Consider the following 20352-nt stretch of genomic DNA (forward strand, 5'->3'; position numbering starts at 1 on the left):
TCTTTGGTCTTGGCCATGGCGGCGTTTGGAGTCTGACTGTTTGAGGCTGTGGACAGGTGTCTTTTATACAGATGATGAGTTCAAACAGGTGCCATTCATACAGGTAACGAGTGGGGGACAGAAAAGCTTCTTACAGAAGATGTTACAGGTCTGTGAGAGCCAGAGATTTTCCTTGTTTGAGGTGACCAAATACTTATTTTCCACCCTAATTTACGAATAAATTCTTTACAAATCCTACCATGTGAATTCATGGATTTTTTTTTCACATTCTGTCTCTCACAGTTGAAGTGTACCTCTGGTGCAAATTACTGACCTCTGTCATCATTTTAAGTGGGGGAACTTGCACAATCGGTGGCTGACTAAATACTTTTTTGCCCCACTGTATCTCCTAAACACAAACACCAAATCATGCACACTGCTCATAAGTAGATGAAGATGAACACACGCACAAAAAAAACTACAAATAGGCAAATTAATTAAATGGCCTATTTTATTTTTAAAATGTCCACTAATTAATATTAAAATATGAGCAGTTTAGAAAAGAAAGAATTCAAAATGATGAGTACTAATGTCAAGATAAAAGCAACACTCCTGTACATCACAAGGTAAATGCAGTGTCAAATGAACACCAGTAAAACCAAAAACAACAAGGACAAACAAGGAACAAAAGAAAAGAATAGCCCTTTATTGTTGTTGTACATGTACAATGAAATTCTGGGTGTCCACACCAACTGTGCTGAAACAAAAAAGAAATAGTAGACAGCAGGAAGAAATATAAAACAGGAGAAATAAATACAATCAAGTGGGATATAAAGTATACAAAACAAGAGAATGTATCCAAAAATGAGAGAGAGAATAGGCCCACATTACAAAACAAGATGCAAAATGCTTGGAAGTGGTGCAAAGAGAAGACCGAATAGAGTGGCCTGTGTGTGATTGGCCTGAGTGATGGGGGCTACTCAAACCATGGCTCAGATTGGTGAGGTGGGTGGGGTAGTGTTGTTGACGATCTGAATGGACCAGAGGAAGAAGCTGTTTGTGAGTCTCACTGACTTGAGGAGCCGACCACACCACTGCTGTGTCATCTGCAAACTTCACTATGAGGTTATTGCTGAAATTGGCTTTGCAGTCATGTGTGAGCAGGGTTTAGAGAAATGAGCTGAGGACTCAGCCCTGAGGGGAGCCAGTGTTGTAGATAAAGGATGGATAAACATGTGATGGTGTTGATCCTAACAGATTGAGGTGTGTTAGTATTGAGTTTTTGCAGTATCATCCTTAACTCTGCTGATATCCCACTGAAAGATGAGTCATCCAGGGCCCATTTTCTGGGAAAATCATCACCTGCACCAACTCTCTGTGGCTTTGGAGTTTGCCCATTCTCTGACCCAGGCTAAGGAGACGCTCCAAGCCCTGTTCATCACCTCCACATTCCCAATTCCTCCACCTCGCAGCAGTAGCAGCAGGAAATCCTTTCCACATCACAGTAGCAGTGGACAAGCCTTCCCACGTTGCAGCAGCAGCAGCAGTGACCCAACTCCTTGAGTCCCTCCTCGTTCACATCACCGCCACAGCTAAATCTCACCTCCTGCAGTTCTCGGCCCAACCATTCTTATGGATTTAACCACCATCCTTCTGATCAGCAGATGACCTGCTGAGCTACAGCCACCCCATGAGTGTAACCGTATTAAAAAATGCACACAAATGCTTGGTGGCATCTTTGAGTAACCAGCTACAATGTGGGAAATAGGGCAGTTAGTGATATTCTTCTATTACTGACAGTGAACATCACTCATTCACTCCTGTAGGCTGTGGACTGTTCCTTTCATTAGTGGATATGTTGCCTTTTGATTCATTAAATGAACTCACATCTCTCCGTATACTGCTCCAGTAAGCAAGGTGCAAACATTAAAAATTACCACAGAGGAGAATATTGCTGTTGTTATGAACATCCAGGGTGCTCCACATTTCATATTAATGGCCTGCAGCTCCGACTAATTTTGAAAAACCACCCTGGGGAGCAGGAAGTGTTTAGAGAAGCTTGATTCAATTCACAGGTATTTTACAACAGACTTCAGCTGTCTGTGAAAGGAACTGGATCGATTAGTGGCACAATTCATTCACTCTCCTAACCGCCCCCTTTCCATCAAACTTGCATGACCTATTGCTGGCAGCATCTTGACAGAGCATAGAAGGTTCACAGAGGATATAAGTAGAGGCAGAGGAAACACCACCAGCAGCTACCCTGAACCTTCTACTCTCTCATCGTCTCTGCAGGCGCCAGGCTTACAGGACCTGTGATACCATGAAGGTAGGTGGAAGGCATGAAACGTTTGCAGTATTTTGGTGGAAGGAATTTATTTATTTATTTTTCTTTTAAAACAGGTTTCATTGGAAATTTTTTTTTAAATATCTGGGCTTTTTGCATCCTCAAAAAAGTGAAATGCATTCTTTCTTGAAAATGTCATTTAGGAAAATGTTATCTTAACTAAACATTTTAATATCTCACTTTCTAAAAGATGAATCAATCAGCAATATCAAAGTAATTTTGGAGATGTCCTCACTAAAAGTTCACTTTTTTCTTTGTATTCACAGATATATTGCATATACACATTTTTCACTGAGGCTTCACAGTTACTGAGTTAATTATTAAAAGATTTCTTCAAGTGAATATAAAGGCACATATCTGAGTGAGTCGGTCTGTGAGGAAGATGAAGGATGCTGATGACATGATTTGATCATTTCTTTTTTGCTGACAGGGTTTGAAGACTGTCACAATAGCGTATGTACTCACACTTTTATTACTGGCAACATTTATCTCCCAGTCACGGAGCACGCCAAAGGTACGGCTGGTTTGATTTAATTTTTTTCCCCTGTTGAACTGCTTTGTTACAAGATTACCAAAACAATTATTCATATTCTGACAGTATTCTAAAGTCATAAAAATATCTCCAGCTTTGAGCTTCAAATACTATTTCTTCTATAAAGGGCTCATTCCAGCGAAGAAACTGGACCCCGCAGGCTATGCTGTACCTCAAGGGCACCCGTATGTATCTAGCTACTGACATAATAGGAACAGGGTGACGATAAACATTTACTGTCACCATTTATCTATTTATTTAGTTAGTTATGTAAATAAACCATAAAGTTGTTTTTAAAAACATTTTTTCAGAGGGAAGAAGGTTCATCTCAGAGGACCGAAAAGAAGGAGATGTCTACGACACTCTTCACCTAGGTACAATAAAGTATCCTGTAAAATGTAATAACAAATCCATCCATCCATCCATTCGCTTCCGCTTGTCCTTTTCAGGGTCGCGGGGGGCGCTGGAGCCTATCCCAGCTGTCATAGGGCGAGAGGCAGGGTACACCCTGGACAGGTCGCCAGTCTGTCGCAGGGCTAACACACAGGGACAGACAACCATTCGCACTCACATTCATTCGCACATTCACACCTAGTGACAATTTGGATTATCCAATTAACCTATCCTCACAAGCTGCATGTCTTTGGACGGTGGGAGGAAGCCGGAGTACCCGGAGGGAACCCACGCAAACACGGGGAGAACATGCAAACTCCACACAGAAAGACCCCGGCCTGATGTTGGAATTGAACTCAGGACCTTCTTGCTGTGCGGCAACAGTGCTAACCACCGTGCCGCCCTTTGTATAATAAGTAATAACAAATGAATAATTTTTTTAAAAAAAAGTAAAGAACCTTTAGTCATCATTGGTGATAACCATAACTCTAATTTGAAAGCAAAATAGCCTCTTGAAAAAAATGAAAATGGTTTTGGATATGTGTGGGGGGGGGGGAACATTTTGATTGCACAGGGCTTATGGTAAACACTGATGGTGACTTAGACCTCACAGAGTTAACTTTCATTATTTAAAAGAATGACAAAAAAAAAACAAAAAAAAAAAACTTTCCATGTTTATACACAGTAAGTGGTTTTCATGGCGGACCTTGACCTGCAATCACCTTCAGGACTGTGTGTTGTGTTTTCTTGATTGTCAGAGACTCGTAGTCACAACACAGAGAAGCTGACTGTGGACCAGGCTGCTACTGTTCTGCTTAATTTCCTACAGCAAGCTAGAGAGGGAGGTGAGAGCAGAATCTGGACCTATGGGTTCTATATACACGTTTTTCAAATGTATGTTTTTCATGCTTTGAGCATCACAAGATGCCATGATGGCCACTTCAGCTGTTTTTGAGAGAAGGTAGATATTTCTAGAGCTGACTGGGTAACTCATATACTGTACACTGTCATAGTGCAACTCCGACCAAATATACAAAAAAAAATGATTAACTGTCCTTTAATATCTCTGTGAGAAAACAGATGATTTAGGTGTTAGAGTTCAAGTTGTGGGAACTATGGTACTATGGTAGTTGTCAGCATGGCTGTGTCATTGCAGTTTTATGAAGGTTTTTTGCAACACAAATTTGCCTTTATGCCCTAATAAAGAAAAGAGATTGAATTTTTTTTTTTAATTTGTTCCAGTTCGAATAAACTTCAGATTGTAGTGAAAAGGCAATAATAGAGAAAAAAAAAAAAAAAAAAAAAAAAAAAAAAAAGATCTCAAATCTTGTGGCATTTAGTTCAAAATGTGTGTTTTGTTCTTTTTGCTCAATTTCAATTCCATACTTTCTTTTACCGTTCCTCTCTTCTAGCTGATGAAAACGCAGATGAGGTGTATATCCAGGAGCTACCAGTGTGGAAGAGGGAATATTTCTAATGTTTGTATCATTGCCAGACAACCTCTGATTTGTTCTGTGTGGGGGAAAAGGAAGCTGTAAATATAAATTCTCTAAATATGAAATGTGATGTTTTAATAAAAAGAGTTTAATTGAAACTGTTTGGGGCAAATTTTCTACTTTTATGGGCAGTGTTATTTTTCAGGTATATAATCAATCCCTGTAAAACAAAATCAAGAAGCTCCAGATTTCAAAAATATGAATCAAGAATTTAAACAGAACTGAAATTAGGTTACTTGGAAATTCAAGGAAAGATAAGTGTAAACGTGATGATAAATAATAAAATAGAGTACATCAGAATTTTTGCAATATTAGACCACAAGATTACCTTGGAAAACTCAAAACATATACAAACCATTTCAGTCCAGAGTGAAGCAAAGCGTCTTTTGAATCAAATCACGTCATGTAGCTTGTTCCCTTATATTGCCATATTTAAACTACTGTGTAGAGGTGTGTGGTAACACCAAAGTGCACTGTAAAAATTGTGTACTTTAAAAAAAAAAAAAAAAAGGGCAATAAGTAGTCGTTAGATTTTGCCCATCACTTTCTTATGTGAAGTGGTAGTTGCATCATCCTAGTGATTCCAAATGTCACTTGTGCAACAAGTCCAATCACAAAAAGTCAGTGGATACTGAGACGCATAGTTTACAGATGTAACCAAATTTTTGCAAAGTCAAATGCTGCCGACCTTCCAACCTCAACTTTTCGGCCTTCAGATTAGCTCAGTGGTCCCTTTGTTCAGTGTAAAGTCCACGTCTGTGTTATACTTCCTGTTTTACTTTGACAGTCCCTCGTCTCATCTCATCGTTTTTGGTTTTGCTTTCTCTAATCTGAAAAATAGTCTTCTAAAATTAAAAGGCTACAGTGTCAAATTCATTGCTCATTCTAAATTGCTCCTAAAGCGCAACCCTCTATCGCTTCATGCAAACAAACAAACGAATGGAAAGCCTGTGACAGACACTTTGTTCTACTCAAGTTTATTTTAAATAACTGTAATGTTCAGTTAGCATTTTTCAGACTCTGCTTGACTAAAGTTATTTTGGCGAGCTAGCATTTGAAGACAGATGATAAACTTAGATTTAACCTTTCTACAAACTTTATAAAAAGTTTGTTATGCAGGGTGGACTTTATTGCCTGGCAGCAGAATAAGTGTAACAATTGTTAACAAAAGGTGATGATGTGGGGGGGGGGGGGGGGGGGGGGGGGGGTCGTCATTACTGTGGTGTAGACTGTGGGGCTAACCAGGCAGTGACCCCCCCCCCACCGCACACATTTGTCTGTCAAGTCCATCCAACTGTAAAGGCCATAGCTACTCTGGAGCATTTCAGTTTCTTGACTCTCCTTGTTGCTGCTTCTTCCCCTCTGGCACAGCATTGAGCACAAATGGAGATTTGATATTCATCCGGTCCCTCTCGGCCTCCTCATCTTCATCATAGGGTTCATCATCGTCATCCTCAACATCACTGTGGTGGGGCGTGGAATGGATAGAGGCAGAAGGAGAGGGTGGAACCGAGTAGGGCCGGGGATACCGGAAACCCTCCGTCTGTGGAGACAAATGAGCCCAGTCACTGTAAGTCAGTGATTCCTAAACAGATCTGTGAATTTTGCTACACTAATCTAAAGTTGAAGTAGATCGTTAATTATGATTAGTGTGTGAACTCTTACCAGGTGAGCAGAGGAGCCTAATAAAGTAAAAAGGAAGCTGGCAGGCTGGCCTAGAACCATGAAATGCTCATTTTTATCTGATAATCGCTTAGAAACATTGGATTTAAAAAGCACTCTTAAATACTTAGGAAATTCTTGTTACAGCAGTTGACTTCATCAAGAAAAGAAAACAAACAACAACAAAATGTATATAGTTGTAGTATTTCAGACTCCCAGTTTGCATCCAGTCACAGAACTAACCTTCCTAATCTGTTTATTCAGTCTGTTGGCATCACCAGCTCCACTCCGCTCTCCACAAGAAACTGACAGAAATTCTCCAGAAGTATCTCAGCTCCCTTAGGAAATAGAGGATGCTCACCCCCTTCTTGTATACAGCCTCTGTGTTGGTCTTCCAATTCAGCCTTTTAATGTAGAAGTATCTGGATGTCAACTCCTGCACCACAGCGGCATCTTGTCCTACGATAGACACGGGACGTGTAGCCACCATCTTCGTTTAGATATCCATCACCTTTCTGGTCTTTTCCCCACATTCAGAAGCAGAGGATTTCTCTGCTCCAAAAAAATGATCCACCAGTCCTGTGTACTCCTCTTGTTCCCAACATATCCAATCACTACAAAAATCAGTATTTCTGGCGATGTCATGAGCCAGATTTTTACGTCTGATTTTAAGTGGGATGTGTACAAGGACAACAAGAATGGACGCAGCAAGTTCCCCTTGGAGTTGCTGTATTGAACATTAGACAAACTATCTCACATACCGCAGTTTGTCAGTTAGACTGTGATACATGAGATCCTGAGATGTTTACTAACATTTCCTGTATGTCTCTCTTAATCTGACTGAATTGTGTTAAACTTGATAAATAAAACAAGATGACCCTCAGCAAGCATCTAGATGGAAGCAAGGCTTATGTAGAGACCAAATATGAGAGTCGACAATGCAATCAATCTACCTGCCACAATCTGAAGAGGGTCAAGTGATGTTTTCATGGACCATAACAAGTCTCTCAGACTTTCTCACATGTGATGTGAGGGCCGCTGATCATTAGGATCCGATGGCATCAACTTGTTTGGTACAAGAACCACACAGAATTTAGTAACGCCAGTACATTTCTCATGCTTTCAATTAGGTTGTAAATGTAACACAGGATCACAGCTAGCTAGCAAAGGTCCTAGCCTCATGAGAACTGAGGGGAAAGGAAGAATAAAAAAAAAAATGTAAAAAAATGAAGTTTTTCTGTTTAACATTTTTTTGTCATTTCCTGCCTCTTTGGGCAAAAAGAGGCCAGCCAAACACACGAGAAAGGCCAGGATGTCCTCTGAGCACAAAAGGGGATCAGACATAATCCCCACAAACAGTAAACTCTTTAAATCACTTCACAAAGCTCTACTTTCTCCTCAACACTTACTCTACATAAAGTTTTGTGCACAACTATGATCAAAATCCCTTGTAAAGGATTCCTTACCTTCAGAGGGGCCATGGGATCCATCTTGAACTTGTCTGGGAAAGCTCTACTAAGGGCCAGGTGACGTGCATGTATGTAGAACTGTCAAACAAGCCAGAAATACATTAAGAACTGAACAAACATTTCAATGAAAGATTTGCAATGTGGGCGTCTGAACTACCACCTCTAATTAATCTTGACCATAAGAATACATCCTTCAGTAACGACGAAAGTAGTTTTAAAGTTGGTGCATGCTTTGTTCTACATATGGACCAATTATGAAATCTTGTATGCTTGTTTTGCAATCATCTTGGAGGTCAGCACGTTATCCTGTTAAAGGAGAGGGTGAACTATATAGCAGATCAATACATGGCACATTGTACCACAGTTCACAGGAGCCACAGCATGGTAGCCCTATATTTGACTTGTGTAAGTGGAATAGCCTAGCACAACCAAAGTTGGCAGCTTGCTGTTCACTGTTGTATACCTGTATCTGGTAAACGGCAAAAGCAGTAATGAAATTGATTATTTATTGGCTGAACCAGAATATAGTTCAGTAGTAGACTCCCGTTTTCTCTGATTGTGTCCTGTTCTGACTTTAACCAAGTAACTATTCAGGGCTTCAGAATCAGAAACCGACCCGTCCCAGGTATCTCCAGTCCAGAAGGTCAGACAGCCTCTCAGTTCGGTTGCGCTGGATGATACGCTGCCGCCGAGACTGCTGGCAGAAACTGAACATGAACTGAGTTAGCTGGTTGCAGGACTCCTCAGCAGAACGGAAGCGTCGGTCCACTATATAGATACCTGACAGAGAGGAGGAGGGGGGAAAGAACATAATCCATAAGGATGAACACACATAATTCACAGTGTTTGTGCACCCATGAGTGTGAATGCACTCACACACCATATGCAGCAGGGTCCGACACGTGCTCCTCCATGAAGCAACCAAAACCTGACAAATTGGTGGTCACACTAGGAATGCCCATTACAGTACACTCACCTGGAGAACAGAAGACAGAAGCCCTAAACAATATGCACAGGGGAAGTATAAAGCATTTATGTAGAAACATGTATGCCTGGCTACAACATGAGGATGGTCAGTCTACCAGGTGTGTAGCCCCATGGTTCATAGTAGGAAGGGAACACTCCAAGGTTACAACCACGGACAAAATCCTCGTAGTCCATTGGCAGCAGAGGACTAGTCGAGGACAAGAACTCCGGGTGGAAAACAACCTGAGAGGGTGACACACAGATAAGAGTTGCCCATGTCCTTATTTGGCAGCATAGCACAAATTAAAACATAAAAGTTAAGCCAGTTTGTTTGTTTTTAATAACTACAAGTTAATAGATTAAAGACCAACTGTGTAGTCACAGTAGATCTCTCCACATTTTAGATATATATTTTAAAAATTTATATCTATCTCCATCAATAGAGAGATCGAGAGATCTTATCACACCTGACATGGCTGACATAATGTTTTGTTTACCTTGACACGGTCGTTCCTGGAGTTGAAGAGGCCAACACGTCTGATGTTGGACAGGATGGGATCTGCTGAGTCGTCCAGCATGTTGTGAGTGGTTACTGGAGGGAGGCTGTGCCTCTGCAAGCCAAGAGGTTAAAGTATGCGATTAGGATAGATAAACATAAAAGTGAGGAATTCAATTGACCCCTGAGTGATTTTAAAAAGTGCCTGGTGACCAGGCCCTTAGGCAATGGGGTCCAGTCAGATGCAGCCCAAAGAAGCTACACTGGCTTCCCTCCAGTAGGTCCACCACCTGCAGGTTAGGGTTAGAAGGCGCTATAGGCATTGGGTACATTGTGTGACAGGCGATGTTCAAAGGCAAAGGCTCTACAGGAGGGCGGTGGTCCAGTCTCCAGATACCAGGGCTGGCTATTAGGAAATAAAACATCACATCTCTGGTGGAATTGAAGCCTGAGCTTGTGAGAGGTTGAGAGATATCAACTAGATATAGTCAGGATCTGGAACCATCCTTGGCAGGAGCTGGACTCCGTTCTAGTCCAGAGCTGCCCTAAGATGTTAGGAGGAATCTGGTATCAGGCATCGAAACCAGAGGAGAAGATAAGGACCCATCATCTCATCATGTGGAATGTGAGATTTCTTCACAGTAACGTGGATGAATTGGTGGCCCTGGCATCAGTGGGCATCTTATCCGTCCAATTAACCACACTAACACCAAAAAGTAAGACAGTCCATGTTTATCTGCATCTAATCCAGGCTGACCAAGGAGAGCAGAAATAAGACAAGGGGGGGGCTGTGTTTCTGAATGATAAGTGTCCAGAGTTACACCATCTAACTATCAAAAAGACACTCTGCAGTAAGGACATTGAGCTGGTAAGCTAGTAGAATGAGGCCGTATTATCTACTGTGGGAGTGTACATATGTTATCGTGATAACATGTCTTCCTTCTCTCGCCCCAACCAGTTGCAGCAGATGGCCCCGCCCCTCCCTGAGCCTGGTTCTGCCGGAGGTTTCTTCCTGTTAAAAGGGAGTTTTTCCTTCCCACTGTCGCCAAAGTGCTCATAGGGGGTCATATGATTGTTGGGTTTTACTCTGCATGTATTATTGTAGGGTCTACCTTACAGCAACTGTTGTGATTTGGTGCTGTATGAACTTCAATTGAAGATTGAATAACTGCATGTGCCGCACTCTCTGCTAATACTGCGACAGCCTGCGATGTTATCCACACTGTTAACAGCAGACTACAAAAGGACCCACAAATTAAATGAACAGAGCAAGATGACAATTTAAAAAAATAAAATTGTATTATGTTATATGAAATTCAAAATAAAATATTCCAGCATAGCTTTAACATTTGAGTCAAAATGAAAGTTATATCTTTAATGTTGTTGAAATAAGTTATCCTGAAATTTGTATGTGCCTAAATGTAATAGTGGCGCAACCATAAACATGGCCCTTTATGTAGTAAAAAGGTCGTTTCTGTCTGGTTGAAAAGATCCCAATTTCCACATCATTTTACAGATATTAACATTTTCTTATCAAGAGTGTCACCTTAGGTGTAAAGATTTCAGCTGAACACAGTTTGTCTTGGGAAACAATACACTGGTACAATTTACTGATATTAATCTTTCTAAGTCATCATCAATAAGGACTAATGGTAGTCAGTTACTTGAAAGAGGGGAAGTAGAATTAAAGATTATTTCACGCACACACGCACACCTGTGTGGCGTAGATGGCTCTCTTCATAATGGTGAAGTCATCTCGGTCCAAAATGTTGTTGAGATCAGGGATCTGCCCTCTAATGAAAGAAGACATACATACATCATCATCATCGATCTGCAAATTTACACAACACTTTGATATCAACATCAAATACCTCAGCAAGTAGAAATACTTACTTTAACAGAGCATCATACAGCTTTTTACCAAATTTCTCCTTAACAGCATGAGCTGTATCCCTGTTAAAAGCAAAGGAAATCTATCACCACTGCAGTTGTTAGTTTGAAGCACCAACAGTAACAGAAAATCATTATTATTTAGAGTTTAAGAGTTAAAGCAGGGAAGGAGCAAAGTTCCTAAGTTGCATTTTTGCTGAACCATGCCCACCTTGGCAACCACTCATGAGGAAGTACACATTTTTTAAATCAATGTTGGATAATGACGAGTCTTTCAGTACAGCTTCCTAATGGAGGTAAACACTTTGTTCAGGCTGCAGTTAAATCAGGTTTGTGTTTCAAATCAGATCAATACCAGGCTGTCTCAAACTGTCTGCTATTTACAAGTGAAGATTGGATTTGTCTGATGTGTCGTGGCTGCCCAGAAAGGTCGATAAGCCCAAGCTTGAAGCAATAAATGTTGTGCAGGTGATCACCACAAACAGGTGGCGAACAGCTACACGAGAAGTTCAGGGAACTTGAGCATCAGTAGCGCCTAAAAATAAATTCTCCTAACAACACTCCTTTGTCTCATTCATTAGTGCACTTTCTTCCTTATTACCTGTTGGCATACAGCCTCTGCTTTTGCATGCAACAACAACATGGCAGAGACAACTTAGAAGGCCCTGCAATTCCCAGGCTCCATTTCAGATTTCATTCATGTGCCGTTCTTTATAGCCTTCTTCTAAATTGGGAGGCAGATGCACTACAACCTGTGGGATTTACAATTTTGCCAAAAACTGCAGCTCCCCAAGTGATCAGTGAGGGAGAAAAATCCCAACAGATTTCCAGATCCCCCCCCCGGGTATTGTTCATCACATTTAGAGTATATAATGAAAAAAAAAATGGATGTACTGTACAGAATTATTTAATTGCTACAAATAATCAGCAAAGCAGGACGTACCAAAGCTGTTTACGTACTGCCTGCCCCTTCAGTGACTCCACATTGAAGTTGTTAGTTTTCGCTGGCATGATGAAGAAAACTACGACCGTCACATCGTTTCGGTGGACCTGCAGAGACGGTGACGATAGGTTTCCATTAGATGTGTACAACACAACACTACCAAAAAGGCACAAAACAAACACGGCCTCACCCGCAGCAGATAGTTCAGTCTGGACAGTGATTCAAGGAAAATATCTGCTCCTTTGTTTGAGAACTCATAGCGCCCAGCAATGAAGAAGATGAGGGTTTTATCCAAGTTGAAGTCCAGGTGACTACCGAGATAATAAAGATTAATAAAATGAAATTTTCAATTCATTTTATGAAGTACAACAAACTTCGAGAGCTGCCAGGACTACTTTTTAATAAAGCAACAAACCCATAGAAGTGTCCCCTGATAAACTCCTGGATTTGGGCCTTGTTGGTGGAGTGCAGGTTTTGAAACTCATGCATGGCTGAGAACTTCTTCACATTCAGCCCATTTGGGGTGACCACATCTGTACCAACAAAGGAAAAGATGGTTTTATTCATTTTCCGTTGACAGCGGTATCAAAATTACTTTGTGTTTAGCTTCAACATTTTATTTCAAACTTGAAGGTATTTTTGCCATCAATCCCTGGAATACAGTTGTGTGACTGTGTGAACATCATACAGAAACTGATTACTTCAAGTTACTGTTGCTAGTTATCACTACAAATGAGTCAATCATGATATGTATTTATCTACAGGACTGTAGTGTGATTTGTAAAAACATTTCTTGCATGACTGTGTTGCATGGATCGTCAGAAAACCAATAGACAACGTAAAACTACGTTCTTGTGGAGATAGTATAGTGAAAAATTTCCACCTGGTTTCCTGTGCAGCATGTGGTTGGCCTCCACAGCAGTGATCTGAGAGACTGTCGTGAAGACGTGAGCACAGTGAACTGCTGCTCTCTCTAAGCAGTATCGGTGGTAGATCTGCCTCTCACCAGCCTCCTTGTCAATGTTAAACTGCCACACACAATTTTTAAAAACAGAAAAAACAAAAACATTCATTTTACTTTACAAAACCTGTTTAATTATCAAGCATTTTTTTTTTTTTAAACCTGCCCAGAGCAGCAGAATATTTTTCTGAATGCCTTTTTTTACCAAATATATTTGCTGTAACAAGAGGAGCCTACAGAGGGTCTACTTTTCTCATCTGAATGTTTTTGTTGCAATTATTTTAAAAAAGAAAATATTATTCATATTATCGCTTGTGGATATAATGCTGGAGTGGACAGAGGGTGAAGACTAGGCAAAAGACAGGAGAAGTGGAAGAATAGAAGGGACAAAAAAAAGAGGGAGAGATAGATGCAAACAGACGTGCTTCCTCTGTAACAAAGTACACCAACGATACAACACCTAAAAGACAAAACAGAGGGAGGTACACAAACAAATACAGAGTTATGCTGTGTGTGGATGCGAGCGTGCATACATGTTTAAATGAGCAAGAGAGGACACGAGTGTCCGAGTATGAGCGTTTGTCATGAAACATACTGGGAAAATGAGGATGAGACTGCACCAGTTTAGTTCACCGCATCCTCATTAATCCTACAAGGCAAGATCTCGACTACCCTCGTGGGACCACAAAAAGGTTTGGTTATAACAGCATGTATAATTATCAATTTCAGGCATAGTTGAGCATAAACAAGAGCATAATAAAATATTGCATTTCATTTATTCAATTAAATGAATTTAAAAAAAAATCTCTTTTAAAGTTCATTTACAGTTTGTAAGTCTGGAAATGATCCTGCTTTGTTTTACCACATTGGCTGCATTTTCTGACTCTCAGTTAACAAGATTCCATCGACAGAATAAGTGATGGTCCTAAGAATCATCTGTCAATTATCCATTCGGTCAAGGAGTAACCTTTAGCTCCACATTGACCTTTAGCTTGTGTGGCCAATTACAAACATTGCATTGACATCTCCAAATGTAGCTCAACATTACTAATGATGCTCTAAGTAGTCCTAAAAGAGCTAAACCTTTAAATATGAGCATAAATCTTATGGCTGGTCATTGTAGGCAGAGAGGCGCGAGTGTGAGTTGCACGCGTATTTTGTGATGGACGTGGGGTGCCAGGAGACAGACTCTTAAGAACTTTGCTTTTTGTTCTGTTTTCATAGGTACACTGCAATAGGCCTCAGCATGCTGTGGGCTTCTCTTCTTCGCTCACTTTTTGCATTTCATATTGTAGTGTAAAGGCCGTGCAATATGAAATATAAAAATGATTACTATTGTGATTTGATAATATAAATAACATGCCTACTGTAGTGCCCCTATGTTTACAAACACTGATGTTTTTCCCCTTCTATTAGGGTCAAAAGGATTTAAGTACTACCCAATTCAACTATCTGAAATTTATTTATAATGAATCTAATATGCACATTGTAGGCAACATATCAGCTGTAAAGATCAAGCTCTGATTCACAATAAAACATTGACAAATTTTCCTGCCTGTATTATTAACTAGAGTCATAAGAAGGGAATGGCTTGGTGTCCATGACAGTTATAGGCCAACTACAAACAGTGTTACTATGTGTCTGTTTGCTGTAAGGCAGTTCTCTTGTTCTCTCACCTTGTCCAGGTTGTTGTAAAAGTCAGTGTTCCCAGCACAAAGGTATCTTCCCAGCAGGGTGGCATGTGTTGTGAATACTGTCGCCATGGGAATTTTGCGTGAGCGAGAGAGAATAAGTCCAGGACCTGCCTGCCATTCATGGAAGTGACTGATGACATTAGGTTTGTCTCCAAGGTGGTCTGTCAACTAAAAACACAAAAGAAAGCTGCCATGTTTACTTATGCCAACCATCTCAGTGATGCATATTGAGATTTATTTATTTTTATAAATCCAAAACTCAGCATAGGAGCCAACAAGACAATTAGGTTCACTTATAATGCACCTCTTTGAAGAACCATGCAATAAGGGAGCCCAAAATGAGCGAGTCATTGGCTTCTCGGTCATGGAAGGGCAGACCAACGTTGCAGGTGTCCCAAAGGTCCCCTTTCCAGCGGTCCAGGTTCCAGGCTGCTGAGCCTATGTCAAACAGGATTACGTAGGGGCTGCCCTCAATCAGCCAGCGACCAAAATGAACCTGCATTAAAAACAAGTTCAGCTTTATTAGGGACACTTTCAGATTTAAGTGCCTCTGTGCTTCTATCCCAGGATATGCATTCAGTTTCATGGCAACAGTTTTAGCCTGAGGTTAGCCTAACCCTAACCCTACTTAGGGCGTAGGTGGTATGAAGATTCTGGTTATATCCACTTTGCTAAGAGAAATTTTGGATGCATGCATTTGAAGTATAAAGTGATCACTATATTGTGTTGTTTTTTTGCATGACAGCAATATACAGCCAAGTTGTGTTCTTACAAACACATTTTCTATCTGCTCTTAAAGTTAGACAATATAACTTAGGGATCATTTTAAACATCTCCAAGGAGCCTTGCAGCTTTAGTGTAGCTTTTTACTAAAGTCATGCTAATTGTTATTTCCTTAAATGTATTCTGACAGTCTGATCTGCAACTGTCTCATCAGCATATGTGCACCCTCTAGTGGTCAAACACGCATTTGGCATCTGAGCCTCCTGCGTAACTACCATTCAGTGACCATCCTCATCCAGCAATCACATCATTCCCATCATACACAGCGTACATCCAGGGCAGCCCAAACTGTATGACAGTGATATTCATCATTTCACAATGATGAATAACTAATTTCATGGGTGAGAACCCCCAGACCCACTAGTCCCCTTTATGGTTAAGCAAATTGTATGCCTGTCAACTCAGTAGGTTTTGGTGTGTCAACTGGTACACAGATAATCTTTCCTCTCCCATCCCTCACCTGGCAGCCGTTGTGGATGAGGGCATCCATGGCCTTCCTGATGGCAGGATTTGGTGGCTCACAGCTCTCCACCTGAGTCTTGAAGTTGTGCTCGAAGTATGGTCCCATCATGTAGTAGTTGTCTCCCCATTCATCCACAGTGATCTTAGCCTTGGTCTGGATGACTGTGTAGATTCCCCCAACTATAGTGACACACAGGGCAAGTGAAAAGACCTGAAGTCACTGCAAAAGGTTTCAAACTTTTGACTTGACTTGTCTTTTAAAAATTCTTGTAAAAAGTCCAATAGGAACCAGTCTGTATGTTCACAGACTCCTAACACATTACTACAGTAATCTGTGTGGGGGGGGGGGGGGGGGGGGGGGGGGGGGAAGACTGTCAGTGTTTGAAAGAAAAGGGTAAAAACTTTTAACTGTTGCAAGCCAATAGTGCTACAATTTGCCACTTTTCCTAACCAGTCTGGTTAAGAAATGGCGTTAAAGATCGCCGTTTAATTAGTCAGAAAAAAGGGGGTGGGGTGGGGGGCGCCTTCAACACCCCTTCTGAGTGGCGGAAAAAAGGGCAGTTTTCCCGGTCTTTGAACGCCGCTTTTTTCTGCCACCCACAAAAACTGCGTTCATTGCGCAGCTACGTGACGTAAAAAGCGATCTGTCGGAGTCAACGCCATTTTTACGTTAATTCTTAATCCAGTTATTTATTTTGAACTTTAACTATTTGATGCAGAACACCTGATTATTCTGTAAATAGTTTTAAATGGTTATATAAAAACGCCTGAGGCCTTGCTACATTTTTAGGAAAGTAGTTTCTATATAACTTTGTTTGCAAAACTTGTGCACAATTTCTTTTGCTTTTCAAGTTCTGAAAATGATTTGTCAAACATGTTTGTAGTTTTTGCAGTTAAAAAAAAAGAAAAAAGAAGTGTAACTTTTCCTAACCTCATATTATTTGTGTGTTGATTTTAGAGGTAATACAGTACGTCAAAATGAAAAGAAAAACCCCCCAAATCAAACAAGGAGTGCTGACAAGAATTATTTTAAACAAGGCAAGGTAAACAGTTTTAAAAATGTGAAATATACAAGGTAAAATCAAAAGTATTGAAAAAATGGCCAATTAAACCCCAGAGGGTTAAGTTTCTGAGTATCATTGGGGTGAATTTGCTGGAATGTCAACTGAAAGACTGAAAACTGTTTTGAGTGCTTTCTGACTTGCTAATGCCCTCTCTGCAGAATGACTGATTTCAAATTGCTCAAGAAGCAGCCTTATAACCGGTTACAGACTGATGGGCAACAAAAATTGCTTCCTCATAATTTTGATTTCCATCTTCATTGGCATTAGGTGAACAGACACCTGAATGATAATTAAACTACTGCTACTTCTATAGCTGTTCACATTTCCAGATCAGTTAATCAAATGCATTTAGTAGCAGCAACTGGCTGCTTTTCAGTCTCCTAATTCCTATGGAAGTATGAAAGATGTTCCTAGTTTTTCTATACAGTGTTTTTGCTTTTGGTTTACTTTTGTTAAATAACCTCTTATTATGTGCAGAGACATAATCCAGATTGTCATTTAAAAATACACAAAAATGGAAAGAAAGACACAAAACATACCTACATACATTATCATCAGCTGTTCAGTCATTTAGTCAAACACTAAATCACTGAAAATAGTCAGGGGCCATCAATTGCTTTAACAGATCTTTTATACAAACCCATTTTGACCAGGAGCTGATATTGCACTGGTGCCATTTGTAGCAGACACAAAATTTCTGGTTTGTAGGGGTCAAAGCACATGTGGTAATGTTTTTCAGTCTCACTAGGCAGCATAAAGACAAATACTGATATTATCATCAAAACATTCAGTGGAGAATGACGTCTGAGCTGCATCAGAGAGCAGGGATCATATAAACAGTAAAGCCAGAGAAAACAGCAGAGTGCCTGATAACCTCTGAACCTTAATGTTCAAATTAATATTTACATTTTTAGATTCATTAATTTGAAATTAAAGGTAATTAAACACAACATGAAATAATGTGCTATTGTCACATCTTTAAAAAAAAAAAAAAGTTGCAGTTTCCATATCCAACTTCAATCCAAACTGCCAGTAAGAGTGAATAAACAGGCAGCAGAAATCTTCACTATGCATAAAATGTTCTCAGTGATTCGAGGCAAAAGCCACAATTAGTACTGTAACACGACACCTGCTGTCCACATGCAAACCAATTCAATATTCAGTCATTTTATCTTTTTTGTGTTTAGGACACTACATGAGCATCAGCTTAATGTTTAACTCTTCAGAGGGAGCACACTCAGTGCAATATTTGCTCTTCAAGGGGCAAAGAGTGACTCTTTCATAAAATATTACTAATATTAACAGACAGAGGGGGTTTTTTTAAACAGGAAATTGTCACATGGCATGTATTAGAGATACAAATTAAAGTGATGTTTAAACTGAAATACTGATACTTTAAAGATACACATTTGTTACTGTTCATTATGGTTTCACAAGTTTTTTTTAATTCCTTTGATTCATAGATATTTATACATTCTGTATATTGTTTTTCTAGCCACAAGAGTAATTTAAAAAAAAACAAATATATACACACGCACACTGAAATATATTGACTCAAACACATTAATATGAGCTAACTGATTCAAATGAAATAAATACTACAATGATACATCCAGTGTTTTACTGTATAAAATGGAAATAGAAGTAATACAGTTCTGATGAAACTGACCTTTGTTGGTGACCTCCCAGGAGACTTCGAAGAGCAGCAGGTCCTCCACAGGCAGCTCGTCCTCCTCCCAGGCCGGCAGCACCCCGGTCAGGGATGTCATGGAAAGCGAACGGGACAGAGGCATCTTACAGTTTCTGGGGGTCCAACAAACGTCACTGTTGGGAAGAAGCTCCGCTTAATCTCAATGTAGGACCTTCGAACCTGTTGTGGCTAGAGGCCAGAAAGAGCTTTCCTCTCCGAAGGCAAAGATGAGACTTATTAAAAAAAGAAAAAAAAAAAAAAAAAAAAAAGTCACGAGGGCAAAGCACTTCCACCCCGCCTACCTTCCATAATCATGTCAGGGTGAAAGGTTTGGTTTTGGGGTTGTGTGTGATAAAAACAAACTGCAGCTGTGTGCTCAGTCTTACTATTTATTTATTTATTTATCTCTCTGAGGAGTGAAGGCCTAAAGTGATCAATCCGCTTTAGGCTGACTCCATGTTAGCTTAAAAGTGTTGTTTTTAGAGCAGATACTAAAAAACACCTTTACATTCCACTCAATACAACCAAATAAGGATTCTACAAACTACTGAACATCTACAGGGAAATTTCCTCGCTCACGCAAAAAACAGAATAAGGCCTGTTTTCGCCCCTTAGTAGTGTCAAACTCCAGAAAAGTCAGATATTATATCAGCGGAAGCTGTTCACTCCTGAGTCAACTATATTAGCTAGCATGCACATGTGCTCCGTGAGGAACCACCCTGCTGCTGCTTAACAAGGCAGAGTTGATTAGCAAAGGTGCAGCAGCTTGTACCAATCTGACACTTCTCTCCTTAAACCTTACCAAAAAAAACTCACCCCAACTACTTTTATCTAATTAAGACTATTTTTGTAATGGTTTGTACTAAGGAATGATTTTGTAATCTGAATTTCTAAAACCAATAAAAGCAAAAATCAAAATTTGCAAAATAATTTGTATCTAACTGAGACTCTTTGCAGGCCTCAATGAGCTCTTACACTGGCTGACTGATTTATGTAGCTTTTTTTCATCTTTGTGACCAGTCAAAGTGCTTTAGTCTACCAGCCACATCTAACCATACATCTATACGGACTTCCTGGTGAGAACATACCCCTAGGCAGCAGTTTTTGATATGGGCAACATGGGCGGTTCCCCAGGGCAGCATCATGGCATCTGCAAAAAAGAAAAAAAGAAAGTTGCTCGCCCTTCTGTTTGCAAGGTGCGCCTGCTGCTTACAGGAGGAGAGGGGCGGGCCGGCTGGAGCGGCATCTAACGACCAGCTTGCAAAATAAAACAAAATAAAAACAAACCAACAAACTAGGGCTTTCAATGTAAACGCCGTTGTCACGATTAATGCTATTAAAATTTTCAACGCAATTAATCCATTTGGAGCGCAGAATGACTCAAAATCCCTGAAATGTCTCTGTCAATGCATTTCGGGCACTTTGTCCAAAGTTTTGTCCATTCTGTGCTGCAGATGGTTTGATTGCGTTAAAATTTTTAATCTTGATGACGGCATTAACGCGTTAACGTTGGCAGCCCTACAAC

At 40.2% G+C, this 20352-nt stretch overlaps 2 protein-coding genes across 4 annotated transcripts; one reads left to right on the forward strand and one right to left on the reverse strand.

Annotated features, from left to right (window-relative positions):
- Window positions 1-266: 266 nt before the first annotated feature.
- Window positions 267-4728, forward strand: spx (spexin hormone; the record flags this gene model as incomplete). The annotated part of the gene is made up of 6 exons (XM_085381240.1): window positions 267-287; window positions 2757-2840; window positions 2986-3043; window positions 3170-3232; window positions 4010-4096; window positions 4664-4728. Coding segments are annotated over 6 exons (378 nt in total), but the record flags the coding sequence as incomplete, so codon positions are not given.
- A 534-nt stretch (window positions 4729-5262) lies between these two features.
- gys2 (glycogen synthase 2) lies at window positions 5263-19275 on the reverse strand. 3 transcript variants are annotated; one of them, XR_014907658.1, is made up of 17 exons: window positions 18807-19275; window positions 16072-16253; window positions 15133-15324; window positions 14811-14996; window positions 13057-13201; window positions 12589-12706; window positions 12364-12484; window positions 12174-12280; window positions 11234-11293; window positions 11055-11133; window positions 9342-9455; window positions 8961-9087; window positions 8759-8854; window positions 8495-8658; window positions 7876-7956; window positions 6771-6868; window positions 6192-6290 (listed from the first exon to the last, which is right to left on the reverse strand). XR_014907658.1 is itself a non-coding variant. In XM_085382819.1 (16 exons), exons 1-16 carry the CDS (start codon window positions 18928-18930, stop codon window positions 6072-6074), a joined length of 2115 nt encoding a protein of 704 aa, XP_085238945.1. In that variant the 5' UTR covers window positions 18931-19275; the 3' UTR covers window positions 5263-6071. The 3 variants fall into 3 exon arrangements, 1 of the variants encoding a protein (XP_085238945.1); XR_014907657.1 differs by having other exon boundaries at window positions 6231-6290; window positions 6653-6868; XM_085382819.1 differs by lacking the exon at window positions 6771-6868 and having other exon boundaries at window positions 5263-6290.
- Between the last annotated feature and the right edge of the window lie 1077 nt (window positions 19276-20352).

This window comes from Rhamphochromis longiceps, linkage group LG15 (genome assembly GCF_057381845.1).
Source record: "Rhamphochromis longiceps isolate RC_006_pf linkage group LG15, R_longiceps_female_GT1.1, whole genome shotgun sequence".
In the NCBI taxonomy this organism is placed as follows: Eukaryota; Metazoa; Chordata; class Actinopteri; order Cichliformes; family Cichlidae; genus Rhamphochromis; species Rhamphochromis longiceps.